The following is a 16345-nucleotide window of genomic DNA, read 5'->3' as shown; positions in this document are numbered from 1 at the left end:
ATCTATTGCTGTTTAGGTTCTTACCGATAGAACAGTCTTTTCCTTCATACCCTGGTTTGCAGTCACAAGTAAAATTATTGATAGCATCTGAACAGACTCCTCCGTTCCGACATGGATCACTTCCACATTCATTGATATCTAAAATGGAGAAAAGAATTTAGTTTTATGTTTGAAGATGTGAATGTTACAGTATACAAAGGTGAACTGATTGCTAGTGAAATGAAAAAGTAAGTTTGCAATAACATTAAAAGGGAGCCCTGAAAACTAGATACCCAGAATTAATCAAAATATCACAAGGTCTCCTAAAACTGAACAACCAGGGCACTAAAACTTTCCCAAGTTCTATTAAAAGGCATTCATTTTGTTTTCTTTATCTTATCTGTTCCAATATATCTAAGATAGTCTAAGATGCGCTCTCATGCATGAAAAGTTCATCAGAACATATTTACAAGTTTGTACCGAAAAAATGCAACTGATTGAGGATAACCAACCGGGAATATACTGTAAATGAAAGGCTGCATTGGGTTTACTTGGAGCTGAAAGCACATAATGGTTGAGTCGTTCAGTGACCTATGGCAGCATACACAGAATATAAATTTTCAGTATTAAATGCATAGTGCGGGTGTGGGGTCCATTTACAATACGTTTCTCGCAGAGGAATGTCTGATAAAGTATGCTGAAATAACTTACTGACTTCACATAATGGGTCCTGATATCCACCTAAACAGTCACATGAATAGGAATTGACTGAATCTACACATGTTGCACCATTACGACATGGGTTACTGTTGCATTCATTAAATTCTATATATAAATACAAAATAGAAGAAAGATTAATATCACAAAAGTATTGGTCTTACTAATCATGACGTCATTTGATTGATTGATCAAAAATAGCATAAATGGTTAGTTCTACTGTAGGATGAAACCTTTTTTTATATCTCTTGTTGTCTTTTATTATCTACCTTAGGGCTATGACATAAATTGGTTTTTTTGGCCATCAGTTTGGTTTGAATATTAAGTAGGGAGAGAATTCACAAGTTCATCATTCAGTTAAAAGGTGATACTAATTTTTTTAGAAAGTACTGCAAAAAGAAATGTATATATGAAAGTCTTCAAAACTTACCAATTTCACAATTTGATCCATAGTACCCAAGAACACACGCACACTGATAATAGGTAAAGTAGTTATTACAGGTTGCTCCATTTTGACATGGGTTTGATGTGCACTGATCCTTTACTGTGAAAAATAAAACCATTGAGAGCTCAACTTAATAGGTTTTTTCTATTATTGGGCATGGCAACTGTAGATTTTAAAATCAATCCCAAAATAGCATTGAAAAACTGCACACAAAAATCTGGAGTTACAAATTTGCTGGTTGTAGGTTTGAGTCCCGCCTGAGAATTAATATGTATATACTATGAGCATCTGTGCATTCCGTCTAATTACGTCTAGGTAGGATATAACAGCCAATGAAAAAGTAAATGTTTTAAACGATTTTGGATTTATGTAGCAAAACAGTGTTTAAATAGTCCATTTCCTCAGTCTCCAGTTAAGCTTAAGAACCAAGAATAATACATTTAACATTTGCTGCTGCAGCTGCAATACTGATTTCAGAGGCTAAATAAATTGAACAAAATATATAAAATTATTTCTTGTGCGTGGTCCAAAGTATTTAATATACCGTAATTAGATACTTGAAATAAATTTATATTCAACTCTCCCTATATTGATAGTAATTAAAAGTGGCTTTTTTCAACACGTGTACTTACATATTTCACACCGATCTCCTTGATAGTAGACTAAGCATATGCAACTATAGTCGGTACCCTCATTAATGCATGTGCCACCATTAAGACATGGGTTACTCAAACATGCTAGGATCACTAAAATAAATAAAAAAGTTAGCGAATAAAAGTAAAATGCTAAGCAGACTTTATGGCTACCTGTAGAGTCTTATATCTAGACCAATGAAAAACATACTATAAAGTTAATAAGGAGAGCTCACTGCTTTTATTCAGAGTTGATGATAATCATCCGACATTCACACATTGAACACTGGTCATTTATGGATTAGTTACAACATTGAAACTAGGTCACGATTGAATAGAAGGCATTAGTTACAACATTTGAACTAGGTCACGATTGAATAGAAGGCATTAGTTACAACATTTGAACTAGGTCTCGATTGAATAGAAGGCATTAGTTACAACATTTGAACTAGGTCACGATTGAATAGAAGGCATTAGTTACAACATTTGAACTAGGTCACGATTGAATAGAAGGCATTAGTTACAACATTTGAACTAGGTCACGATTGAATAGAAGGCATTATTTACAACATTTGAACTAGGTCACGATTGAATAGAAGGCATTAGTTACAACATTTGAACTAGGTCACGATTGAATAGAAGGCATTAGTCACAACATTTGAACTAGGTCACGATTGAATAGAAGGCATTAGTTAAAACATTTGAACTAGGTCACGATTGAATAGAAGGCATTAGTTACAACATTGGAACTAGGTCACGATTGAATAGAAGGCATTAGTTACAACATTGGAACTAGGTCACGATTGAATAGAAGGCATTAGTTACAACATTGGAACTAGGTCAGGATTGAATAGAAGGCATTATTTACAAAATTGGAACTAGGTCAGGATTTAATAGAAGGCATTAGTTACAACATTGGAACTAGGTCAGGATTGAATAGAAGGCATGTATAACCACCTAACTACAGATCCACTCATTATTATCATAAATCTGATCTGTTTGAAATTTACTGAAAAACTATAAACAAATTACATTTTGAAATTAATAAACTTTATTTGTATATACGTTTAACTACACTCTTAAAAATTGGTTCACATCTTGTGTGTATTGGAAATGAGTGCCACTTTTTAGGATAGCTTTGGCAATTTGAATAAATATTCAAAAGAAAAAAAATAGGACTTACTATCTTGGCAGTTGATTCCGCCATATCCTACTGTACATATGCACTGATAGTAGGAGATGAAATTGTGGCATGTTGCGCCGTTCATACATGGGTTACTTTCACATGGATTCACAGCTAAAATTCACAATCAAAAATGTCTAATTATAATCTGTGACTTATCTATAAATTGTACTATTGGTTGAAACATTACCTTATTTTAGGATTGATTAGTTTAGGTAATTAATTGAGACTATTGTTTGAATATTATTGAAAATTTATTAAGACTTTAGTATCAATTGTTTGTACAATTGATTGATGCATTGTCAAGACTATTTGGTTTAGATTAATAATTAAATCACATTATTTTTGTATCGAATTAAAATAATTAATTTGATTTAATTGTTAGTAAAGAGACTGATCGCTAGGGCGCACCAGTACGGTTGGTAAGGTTTCAACCTGACCACTTTTTCACAAAGGCCTTTGACAGCCCACCCTTTTATTGGGATCACCACACCACTTTATTTTTCGTGGTTACGACATTGGTTCTTTCAGAACACAGCTCACCAAACATTACTACAGTATTTTCAATGATTGACTGATTCACACAGAAGTATTTGAATTGTTAATTACCTGTCTGACACTCGTCACCTGTGTAACCGGATGGACAGTTACAAGTAAATTGTAGGCCACCTTGATCTACACATGTAGCTCCATTAAAACACTTTTCTGGTAGTGAATTACAGGGATTGACATCTTAAAAAAAATATGTATTACAATTAAGACATATATGTGTATAAAACTACCAAGGCTCTCCTCACACTAGTAAGCCTCAAACGGCGCTTAAATGACTGACACAACCACTTTGACAAATGATAAAGACTAATAAATCTAATTAGCAATGGTTTGAAATAACTATATAGTATGGCTAAAAAGTACTACAATCAGAGATGGAATCAAATTAAATATGGTGTAGGTCTATATAAAACCACATATCTAAAGACTTCACTTACAATTTTCACAGACATTGCCTTCAAAATCTGATGGACAAGTGCATCTATAGTAAGTATCCAAATGATTACAAGTTCCACCATTTATACAGGGGTTAGAAAAACATGAATCAATTACTGAAAAACAAAAATAGAGATATTATTAAACTTTATTCGTTTTGGATCAGGCATCATCTAGTGAGAAAAAAAGCAGGAATATCATATATTATATATAATTTTTTTCTAATTCTTCCTGGATGCTCTCAAGTGTCAAAAATATTAATGTCAGAACAATTACTATGCATTAGTACTCAGCTGTGTTCAGCCTACTTTTTCTACTACATGGGTAGACAGATGACAACCTTAATCCCATGTACTGTACCATCAAACCTATTCTTTGTAGTTTCCAATGTTTAAATTCATCTGTTAGCCCCAGCACCCATCCTGTATTACTTACATAATTCACAGCTTGGTCCACTATATCCAGTATCGGCGCATTCACAACTGCCCAGATTACATATGCCTCCATTCAAGCAAGTTACACCATTGCATGGATCAGGGGCTGAAAATACAAGACATGTTTATATTATATTGAATTGCTCAATGTAATAAGGGCAGAAGATTTATATCTGCGGCAGGACATTGACATGACCTGTTGGTCAGCACTTAATTCTCTTTCTCTAATAAAAATGTGTAGGTCTTGCGATGAAGATTTAGAATTAAAAACATTAATTACTGATAACATTATATAAAAAGTAAATAAAAGAAAAGTTTTATAATTACCAATTTCACATCTATCGCCAGAATATCCTCCAGATGAACTACAATCACACTCATACTCGGTGACCCGGTTATAACATTCACCAGTGACACAGGGGCTTGATTTACAAGGATTTGGGGCTAAAAAAATCAGTTAAAATTTACAAAGAAACAAAGAAATATAGACAATTAATTACTAGCCTATAAAAAAAGTAAAAAAGAAACTTGTTTATACAAGATACAAGATCAAATAGTTCGTCAACGAAAGATATGAAATTTGTTTTTCTCATGGCAACTTAATATAAAAATAGAATAAAATCAGTAAAATATTTAAACATGAAGTAAAATACACAGTACAGTAAAAATATATATTAAAATGCATATACAGGATTTACAAAATTAATAAGAGAATAAATGCTATTAGGAGTTCCCAGATGTTCGAAAATACAATTATTTATTATTTTTATTTATTTATAGAGCATACTACTATATAAAATATTTTTCTTTTTTTTAAATTTATTTTATACTTTTGTAATTGGATTAAGCCCTGGTTGTGAATTTTCTCAAATTTTACTTGATTTTCATTATCATTACATTTTTCAATTTAATTGTTTTCTGATTTTACTTATTAGCAGTATCGTATGGCTGCTATGCATACAATTAACTGTGAAACTTCACCAGATTAATGTTTGGATTTTTTTTAACAAAGTATACAATGCTGAAAATGTACACTATCAAACTGTAACAAACAATTATAATATGTCCATATATGGACATGATGATGTCATATCACTACCACATTTGGGTATATCACTACCATATTTGTGCACATCACAATTTGTTTGTCAAAATAGTTTGATAGTGTAGACAGAGCTTAAGACAGTTCAATAACTTTTGCATCCAATGGTGCACGTTTACTGGGGGTAAATTTAACTACAAGAATGCTTGATATTTCCTTTCTTACCAATTTCGCAGTATGTTCCTGTGAATGCAATAGTGGTTGAGCAATTACAAGCAAAAGCTGTACCATAACTAGTGCACACCGCATTGTTTTGACATGGGCTGGACAAGCATGGATTAGGAGCTGAAAGAGAATATTTAGATAATCGGATATTAATGAGCTTTCAAAACAGGACGATTGGTTATTTGTCATTCACATCCACTTACAATTGACATCGCACATTTGTATAGTTTCGTTAAGCTGTTGTGTGAATACTGTACACCTACAAATCAATGTTTTAAGTATACAGTCACAAACTTCACATGTTCTTGATTTTTAGTCGCGTGGAAGCGACTCTATAGTTCACTATGTTGGTCGGTCGGTCTGTCTGTCTGTCTGTCTGTCGGTCTGTCTGTCGGTCTGTCTGTCGGTCTGTCGGTCTGTCTGTCTGTCTGTCTGTCGGTCCGGTATCACTATGCGTTTTATCGCTTTATGACCTTATCTTGATATCAGTTTAATCTAGCTAAGTCAATTTTTCACAGAATATTCCTTATGGCCAGGAATCGATGTGGTTATGTTTTCACGGTGCGCAATAAAAAATTACGCGGTCTACGCACGATTTAACGAAATCACGTTTGTAATCATATCTTCACAACCATGAATCACAATTAAATAAAATTTGGTACTCATAAATTTCAGGGCATAAATCATCATATGGCAATACAATTACGTGCGTAGCGCATGTAACGCATGCGTAAGCGCGCTTAAAATTTTCTAAATTTATTTTCGATGAAATAAGAGTACGTTTCAGGCAATTTTAAGCGTTTACAAAATTGCCATGAGTGCGCAGATTTTTGCGCGCGCACTGCGCGTTAAATGTTATTGCGCACTCTTCTTGCCCGATTTCTGTTTTCTTGACTTACTTTTCAACTCGAAATTACGTTATACGAGCACGTCAAAAGTGACAGGCTACGCACGTGTAAATTAAAAAAATATAAATGTTTGTAAACATTTCAACATTTTTAAACATGTTCAGTAATTTCGGTCAGTATAGTTCACTATGTCGGTCGGTCCGTCTGTCTGTCTGTCTGTCGGTCTGTTTGTCTGTCGGTCCGGTATCACTATGCATTGTAGCACGCGACTTAATGGCTGTTGGCCTTGTTTTTATATAAATTTACATCATATACAAACAGCAAACATTACTTACGTATTTCGCACATTGGTCCAACGTAGTTGTTAAGGCACACACAATTAAAATAAGTCACAAAGTTTTGACAGAATCCATTGGATCCACATGGATTTGGCAAGCAAGGATTTGGCTCTGAGGAACAAATATAGTTTAGTTATTAGGCCTATTTCATAGCACTTTGACAATCAGATCTGATTCAATATATAACTGTTTTATTAATTCATTCATTTCAGTTATACATAAAAAGGGAGCACCGAGGAGAAGCAAGAGCTGTCAAAAACAATTATCGCCAAAGGGCGTGTCTTTCCAAAGTTGAGGGATCTTTTAAAACAAATCACTAATTATTTAAAGTTTAGGAAGTTCATAGTGATACTGTATATACCTGCTTGGCAATTATAATATAACCCTCATGAAGGTACTCCTTATTAAGTGTTTCTTTAACTGACTATCATCCCCCCGACAAGGGGTTGGATGTAATGTTATAACATATAACTTACCATTGTTCGTTTATTAGGGAAGTGGCCACAGGAGGGGTTCTAATGTGGTAAAAAATGTAATTTTGTGCATAACCGTCAGAACATTTTTTTTTTTACAATTTCAATACGTTTTCCTTTTGTTAAATGTTACCTGTATAAATTTCACATCTTGTTCCACTATAATTAGATGGACAGTTGCATGTATATGTACCAGTAGAATCGGAACAAACTCCTCCGTTGAAACATGGATTGGGAGAGCACGGTGTAGCTAACATAAAACAATACAATTGAAAAAAATCATCTCCTTCCAACAAATATTATTTGATAATTACTTTCACCATAAACGAATTATTATTAAATAAAACAATAATGTACACAGTTATTGTGTGGGATTGGTCAAAACAGTGTAATTGATATTTGAGACAAATTTGTAAGGAATAGAAATGACCAACATTTAGATACCATAGATGTGCGTGTACAATGTTTGCAACCTAATTTTAAATTAGCTACTAATTCCACTACACTGACTAGCTAAAACCGATCTAATGCTCTAAAATAAGGATGGTGAGGTCTAACTACGATGGTGCTTGTATGCCAGCTGGGCTTTGATATGATTGCACATAATATAGTAACGAAAGCGGTTGTTTTAAAATTTTGCTTGTGCACTATACAGTGTGATTCTAGTTCTCCTTCCTTTGTAATTGTTCTAGAGATCGTTACCAATGGTGCAAATCTTAAAAGCCACTATTGATTTATTTAGAAACACTTTAATAATAACATATTTACCTGGTGGCGTGTAAAATTCACAATAAGTACCAGAATAATATAGTTGACAAGTGCAAGTAAAGCCAATACCGACAGTTGACACAACACATGCTGCTGAGTTTTGACATGGATTGGGCACACAAGGGTCTAAAAAATGAAAACAATAAAATACAGTAAAACAATAAGCAATAGAATGCAACACAATAGTGTTATTATGGAAATAAATTACAGTACATTATTGGACAATAATGCTCTTAATACGGTAATTGCTTTATAAATGTTGAACTAGGTGGGAGGCTAAGATATTAAAATAGGCAGTTTTCTCATTTTGGATCGCCGTAAAACAGTATAGATGGTGCTGCTTGACAGGTTGGTTTTCGAACGTAGATTGGTCAACAATGTTTACAAAAAAGTGAACTGCTCAATAGTAAAAATTCAATGTCACCATTAAATATCACTTATCCATTCAATGGCAAAGACACTCAGGTTTTAATAATCTGTCAACTTGTATTGCATATCCAGTGGTCTGTGTAAACAATAGTACTTAAGAGGGCAACTTAGCACTTTACAATCAGTAGCTGTAAAAGACTGAAAAAGAAACATGACTGAAGAAAAGCATGGAAATATGCCCTCGTAGTCACTAACTAGCGTTCGGTCAGTGTCTTGGTCATCTTGAACGCTTTTCATTCCATAAACAATAAGGAAAGAGTAATCAACTAATTTCTCTATGGTATAAACGAGAAATTATTTAAAATGAACTGAAAGGGTGGGTTAATTGTCAACTAACTCTACCATTGCCCATTACCATTACAATTCAATTCTTTATTAACACATCAAAACAATTTTTATAAAATTAACATCAAGAAAGTAAGCAACAAACAAATAAACAACATCAGAACTTTTAAAAACAATTATTATTATTATTATGTAAAAAAAGTGGAGTTTTTTTTATTATTATTATTTTTTTTTTAATTAATAATAAGCAAAATAATATTTAAATCAAGGGCGCTCATAAGAAAATGAATCTGTAATTTTCATTTAGATAATTAAATGTACAGTACAGTATACCTAATGTCTTTAAATTAGTGTGTGCTGAACTGTGGTACCGTAAACAACCCATTTTTAATCCTATTTTGGTGTGTGCACGTTTAATTTTATTTCAACTTACCTGACGGATTGTAGGTTTCACAATTTACACCTATATAATCTGATGCACATTGACAAAAATATCCAGAATCAGTAGAGCTTCTAAAGCAAGTTCCTCCAAATTGACATGGATTAATTTGACATGGATCTAAGAAAAAGAAAATAACACAAATTAAAATACAATAACATTATTATATTGTATCTCATCATGTATTGTAGTAAATTTAGTTAAAATACTGGAAATTCATTTAAAAACATCTCAAATCACTAGTCCAGATACAAACACTAGACTACTAGATTTGAGCCCTGAACAAGCCCAACAAGAAAATAATAATATACTTTAATAGTAACAAACAATTTTCTTTAGAGTTGAATTAGTTAAATTGATTAAATCATCATGATCATTATCATTAGGTAATTATTCTTTTAAAGTGATTTTCTATTATTTTTTACATTAGTTATTTATTATTCATCTTCAATAAGTTCAGACAACAACATAATTTATATTCAAATCAAAAGAAACAAAAGAGACAACATGCAAAGGAAAAACGATTAAATATGAACCAATTGAAAATAAACATTGACATTTGATTAGTATAGTAGTAGTCCAATTATACAATTACTGGAATATACAAAGAAAACTAGATTTACAGGTTGGTAACTAACTCTCCCATTGCCCGTTACCATTACAATTCAATTCTTTATTAATACATCAAAACACATTTTATAATAAAAATAACATCAAGAAAGTAAGCAAGCAACAAAACAAACAAATAAACAACATCAGAACTTTTAAAAACAATTATTATTATTATGTAAAAAAAGTGGAGTTAACATAATTAATAACAGGCAAAATACTATTTAAATCAAGCGCGCCCATAAGAAAAATGAATCTTTAATTGTCGTTTAGATAATTAAATGTACAGTAAACAGAGACATCTACCATCTTTAGTTGTCAATGAGTATACCTAATGTCTTTAAATGTAGTGTGTGCTGAACTGTGGTACCGTATACAATCCCTTTTTATTCCTATTTTGGTGCGTGCGCGTTTAATTTTATTTCAACTTACCTGACGGATTGTAGGTTTCACAATTTACACCTATATAATCTGATGCACATTGACAAAAATATCCAGAACCAGCAGAGCTTCTAAAGCAAGTTCCTCCAGATTGACATGGATTAAGTTGACATGGATCTAAGAAAAAGAAAATAACACAAATTAAAATACAATAACATTATTATACTGTATCTCATCATGTATTGCAGTAAATTTAGTTAAAATACAGGAAATTCATAAAAAAATCTCAAATCACTAGTCCAGATACAAACACTAGACTAGGCCTACTAGATTTGAGCCCTGATTCTGGCAAAACCAGTGGCTTACTTGGGATCCAATCTTGTTGAAAACATTTCTAACTAAACAGATCTCAGATTGAACAACCACAGCTTACCAGGAATATAGATTTCACAATTTGTTCCAGAGTAATCAGCGAGGCAGTTGCAGGAATATCCAGTAGAAGTTGATGAACAGGCTCCACCATTTTGACATGGCTGACTTGCACATACGTCTGTCTCAACAAGAAAATAACAATATAGGTTAATAGTAGCAAACAATTTTCTTTAGAGTTGAATTAGTTAAATTAATTATTCTTTTTAAGTGCTTTTCTGTTATTTTTAACATTAGTTATTTATTATTCCTTTTCATTAAGTTCAGACAACAAAGTAATTTATATTCAAATCAAAAGAAACAAAAGAGACAACATGCAAATGGAAAACGATTAAATATGAACCAATTGGAAATAAACATTGATTAGTATAGTAGGAGTCCATTTATTAAATTACTGGAATATAACATTAAAACTAGATTTACAGGTTGGTAACAAGTGGCTTTTTTTCAAGTGACCACAATTGTGTAGAAAAGGTATCTCTGGGTTTGCTCATACCTGGAGCATTTTCACAGTAGGTTCCACTATAACCAATTGGACAGGTACACGTGTAACCAATAGCTGTTGTCAGTGAAACACAGGTTGAGCCAGCACTGCATACGTTGCCTACACAATGGTCTATAAATAACATAAAGCATATTTTAAACTATATACTGTAAACCAAATGGGATGATTTATCTGCCTTCTCATAATCATTAGTTGAACATTATACATTATAACTGGAAGTGCTCTTAACAGTGTTATGAACACTCAGTGGCTAAATCCAGTGGCCCCGTGGCATAGGTAGTCCCACTACCCATCACTAGAGGACCACTTAAGAATGCTAAACCAGAGGCTTTGCCGTCTAGGTGGCATACATTTTAAACAAGTCAGTTGTGATATGTTTGATAGTACTTACTATAAGTTTCGCAGTTGGTTCCTATGTAATTAGAAGGGCAAGTGCAAGTATATCCAGTTGTAGAAACAACACAGCTACCACCTGACTGGCATGGATTTGGGCTACAACTGCCTACAACAATAAAAGAAAACACCATCAAATGTTATATTAAAAATACTGACGATAGTAAAGTAATGATGATAAAGTCAACGCGGTAACCACCATTTGCAATTTAAAACTCCTGTATTCTGGTGAATAACTGAGTTATCAAAAATAGATTTTTTTGTCGATGGCTGCCAATGTTATTTTCAGACTCATTTTGGCTTTCTGTTTAATTGGTAGGAAATTTTAACTTATAGAGATAAAGTACATTCTTATGAAGAACTTGGCCTTCTGCTGATTTCTCAATTTTATTTAACCTGTCTCTAAGGTCACATTATAAATTTTTCAGAATACACAAAATGATATGATTTTTATAAAGAAATAGATTACCTGTAACTGCTGTCTCACAGTTTGTGCCACTGTGGGTAGATGGACAACTACACACATACCCACTGATAGATCGCTCGAAACATGTTCCAGGTCCACAAGGATTTGATGAACATCCAAGAGTAACTATAGACAAAAAGTAAAATAATCGCATTCTTAAAATTGCACGAACTCTAATGTGCCACAGGTAGGATATTTTTCATGTTTTGTTCTATAACATTCATTATGTTCAAAAGATAAAAACAATTAGAAATAATGCATCAGATTGATGAAATCAGGGAATGCTATAGTTCCATGTAAATTGGCCAGGCAGAAAACCCCTACGTCTCTGATTCATCATTAAATCAAACATTATTAAATAAAACGTTGTCTACACTATTAACATTTACTGTATGTGACAACAAATCGTTATGTGCCCATACACGATGATGTCAAAACACTACCATATTTGGACACATCACACTTTTTTGTCAAATTAGTTTGATATGTGTAGACAGAGGTTTATAATAGGAATTAATTAAATTTTACATTACACACATCCCATGCATTATTTTTTGGATTCTGGAAAAAGGTTTCTTTAACCAATAAGGTTAAATCAACACATAATAACCATGTAGGCCTAATTAATAGAACAATTTCTGTCACAGTGTTACTATAAAAACATTTTTCGATAGGTCAAAGCCTTTAACAATACTAGTTTACCTTGTATCTCACAGTTGGTCCCAGAATGTGTTGCTGGACATTGACAAAAATAACCACCATCAGAACTACTTTGGAAACAAGTTCCAACTCCACATGGACTAGGTGAACACGGATTAGCCACTGTTGAAACAAGTATTGAACTGTTTTTACTTTTCTAGTTTTTAAAACATATAGCAAAGAAAAATTACAAATTATTATCATGGTAAGATAAAAGAAATCTTGCACTAAAGTATGTGTGAAAAACTAAACCCTGTAAACCACAAAAGATATCGGTATGGTTAGTATGAAATCTTATTTATTATCTTTTTATACACTTTCAATACTAGGCCTAGGCATAGTGTATCTTATTTAAAGTGGTAACATTTAATCTAACAAAATTACAGTAAAAAGAAAATATAAATTAATAGAAAAATTTTGAAAAGTAAAGTAAAAGCAATTGTAAAAAAAAACATTATACAAAAACCAACATGAGAAACAGCAAATATTTTTATGAAATGAAATGTTTAAATAAATTTAAAATTTATGAAATCTACATATCAGGTAAAAAGGTAAGCATCTAACAATAGGATAAATATTGGTTTGCATTAATACTACGGCATTTTTAAAATGTTTTGACATTTTTTACCAAAAGCTACAACTACTGAGGGCAAAACTAAATCATCTTCATCTAAGCCTACGCTTCTACAGTGTCAGATTAAGTGATAATTCTTCCCTTCTTTCATGAGTGTTTTTTGTTTGTTCATAAGCCATATCATAATTTTACCAAACAAAATGTGACATAAATGGCATACGTTGAACAATAAATTAGCATCTCCTAAAAATAATAGTGATATATAGTGGTAGTCATAGACTGCTTTAATTGAATATTCTGTATGCAATAGTGTGAGGGAGAGCATTAAATAGTTCATTATGCACTGTATGCAATAGCGTATTTGTGGTTATACAAAAGTAGTGTAGACATGATGTCAAACAAATGAAATGAAATGGTTTCCGACAGGAGCTTATTTTAATGAAAGATATGAGGGCATGCAATTTAATTTAGAAGATTGTAAATGACATTAATAATAATAATATTTTGACATACAATGTAAGCATTAAATAGTGCATTATGTAAGTCTTCCGTTTGCTTTGCGTATTCCAATGTGTCAGTACATAGGCCAATAGTACTTACCCTGTGTATCACAATCATCTGTTATTGTTCCATCAGGACACAAGCATGTATAGTGAGTACCTGATGCCTCACATATTCCAGATCCACATGGATTAGGAGTGCATATACTCCCAACTATGATCGCATTAAAAGGTTATTTTTAAAGTTCATGTCAGTAATAATATATTTGAAACTATCCAAATAATAGTAAACTTCTTTCAGATAGGACCTATATTAACTAGTTCGAGTAGCTTTAGTATAGAGTCTATTGGATTATAATAATAATCAACTTGGTCTAAAATCGGAACAAGTGAAAGAGAAGCACAAGTTGAAAAAGACGATATATAAAAATATAGGCTGTGGTAAATGGACTGTAGGCCCTAGTAGAGAAAAGAGAAAGAAATGCAAAGCTACCACCATTTTATGATCATGGCATACAATTATTAATTGGAGTAGAGTCTAATCAAGGCAAGATTGCATTGGTCCAATAACATAGCCTATATCGATACCATGTTATATTGGTCAAGCATATTTGAAGTAAAAACACCTAAAACACACTAAACCTTAGAAAAAGCAACGTATTTTTTCAATTCCTATTTTGTCAAGTATGAATTTTACACCTTTATGCCATGAGAAAGATAATGTGATTCTTGTTAATTGCCCACGTGCAAAACTTCACCCATGTTAAAGTCAATATATTTTCTCTCTTTTAAAAACATATCGTGCCGTCTTAATAAGTTGAAATGAAAGTAAGTTATTATTTAATTACCGACTTCACAGTTACTTCCAGAGATTGATGCAGGACAGGAACATGTGTAACCCGTGGAGCTCGATGTACATGTACCTCCGTTAAGACATGGAAAACTGTTACAAGCATCTAATAAAATACAAAAATTAAACCAATACATTAATGGCAAATGCACATTAAGTAATTGTTCAGGTCAAATGTTGAATTTGTCAAATACCTGGATCACCAGAAATTTTGAGTCAAGTGTTCAAATGTGGTAAAAAAAATTTATGATTAATTTTCTAAATTTGTTCACTTTTATTATCCAAAAACCAGTCACACTAAAAGGCAAACACGATGTGTTGCCATTTGCTAAAAAATACAGTCGGAACTATTCGGATACCGGATTCTCTGAAAACCAGAATCTATTACTATAGGAAATAAATGTACCAAATTTACTCTTAGAAAACAAGACTTCAAGTCCCAGCCCCTAGCGTTAGCTGAATTTGTAAATAAAAATTTTTACGAAAAACGGCCCAGTTTAGAGTTGGTTTGTTCTCCCTTTAAGCAACCTAATTTGATATCTACATATGAATAATAATCAAGTGATTATATTAATGATGCGATAATAAACAACTGGTGAAGACGACAAAAAGAAATCCAAAAAAGAACTACAGTAGAAGATAATAGCAGTAAAAGTTAGTTAAAAATACTTACTTGATGTCTCACAGTTTGTACCAGAATAAGAAGAAGGGCAATTACAAAAATAACTACCACCACTTGTAGGTAAACAACCTCCTCCATTTAAACACGGAGATGGATTACAGACGTCAGTACTTACTATAATTAAAAGAAATATAAATAAATTATACATTGTAGTGCTGAAGCATCAAGAAAGCCTCAAATGCTTGCCATCCATTACAATTACTTTCAACTTTATTATTGTCAATAAGAACAAGAAAAAATACATACATTGACAAGGAGTAATACGACATGATTATAAAAGCTAATCAAGCTTAACACTATCAATATAGCAATACAAGATAATTATATAGAATATTCAGTATGTTCAAAATCAATTTAGACGAAAGTAAGAGACATAAAAAACAATAACATACCAGGAATTTCCTTATAGGAAAATGAGGGCCACAATCTTTCGATGTCAGTAGGCATACACGTCACTATAGTACCACAATTTCTCTAATTTTAATTTCTCTAACATAAAAGAATAATGAAGCCTTGCATAGCCTACTTGTCTTCCAATCCCACTTCCTATGGACTACTAACAGAGTTTCCTTATGGCAAAATGGTGCCACTACTGTAAAGAGCTGATTTCTAAATAGGATAAATAACTTTAATTGAAGATGTGCAAACAATTTGTTTTCATTACCTGTTTCACAGTTTGTGCCTGTGTATCCTGAACTGCATGAACAAAAATAATCTTGATTGTCACCAGACAGCGTAAAACAAATTGCACCATTTAGACATGGATTGCTGCTACAACCAGTTGTAGCCATTTGTATAGCTATAAATAAAACAGGTAAATGTAACTTTAATAATCATATTAAGCAGTTGTTCTTTATTTATTTCAATCCAACAGTGCGCTTATAGCATAAAATAAGATATACAAATATACATAGCATAGAGAATGATTTTAAAATTAAGAATATTAATTTTAATATACCAACAATATAATTGACAAGAACTGTACAGTAAAAAGTATAATCAACTAAAAATATATACTGTATTTAGAATTAAT

General features: G+C 32.2%; 1 protein-coding gene across 2 annotated transcripts in view; it reads right to left on the bottom strand.

The window, feature by feature from the left end:
- The window catches only part of LOC140045117 (uncharacterized), a 32370-nt gene that overhangs the window by 9284 nt on the left and 6741 nt on the right, over positions 1–16345 (bottom strand). Inside the window, exons 4-26 of one of the 2 annotated variants that reach the window (XM_072089871.1) lie at positions 15977–16111; positions 15304–15426; positions 14629–14736; positions 12710–12829; positions 12011–12133; positions 11540–11650; positions 11140–11259; positions 10648–10764; positions 10266–10391; positions 9219–9344; positions 8072–8197; positions 7437–7553; positions 6828–6941; positions 5645–5764; positions 4705–4821; positions 4379–4483; positions 3946–4059; positions 3566–3688; positions 2957–3070; positions 1774–1887; positions 1127–1240; positions 691–804; positions 25–138 (exon numbers count right to left, since the gene is read on the bottom strand). In XM_072089871.1, coding sequence (XP_071945972.1) covers positions 25–138; positions 691–804; positions 1127–1240; positions 1774–1887; positions 2957–3070; positions 3566–3688; positions 3946–4059; positions 4379–4483; positions 4705–4821; positions 5645–5764; positions 6828–6941; positions 7437–7553; positions 8072–8197; positions 9219–9344; positions 10266–10391; positions 10648–10764; positions 11140–11259; positions 11540–11650; positions 12011–12133; positions 12710–12829; positions 14629–14736; positions 15304–15426; positions 15977–16111 — 2715 coding nt within the window. The remainder of the gene's footprint in view (positions 1–24; positions 139–690; positions 805–1126; positions 1241–1773; positions 1888–2956; positions 3071–3565; positions 3689–3945; positions 4060–4378; positions 4484–4704; positions 4822–5644; positions 5765–6827; positions 6942–7436; positions 7554–8071; positions 8198–9218; positions 9345–10265; positions 10392–10647; positions 10765–11139; positions 11260–11539; positions 11651–12010; positions 12134–12709; positions 12830–14628; positions 14737–15303; positions 15427–15976; positions 16112–16345) is intronic. The other variant, XM_072089872.1, reaches the window with a different exon arrangement.

This window comes from Antedon mediterranea, chromosome 3 (genome assembly GCF_964355755.1).
Source record: "Antedon mediterranea chromosome 3, ecAntMedi1.1, whole genome shotgun sequence".
Classification (NCBI taxonomy): domain Eukaryota; kingdom Metazoa; phylum Echinodermata; class Crinoidea; order Comatulida; family Antedonidae; genus Antedon; species Antedon mediterranea.
Note: the sequence above shows the minus strand (reverse complement) of the source record. Positions and strands in the feature narration are given on the sequence as shown.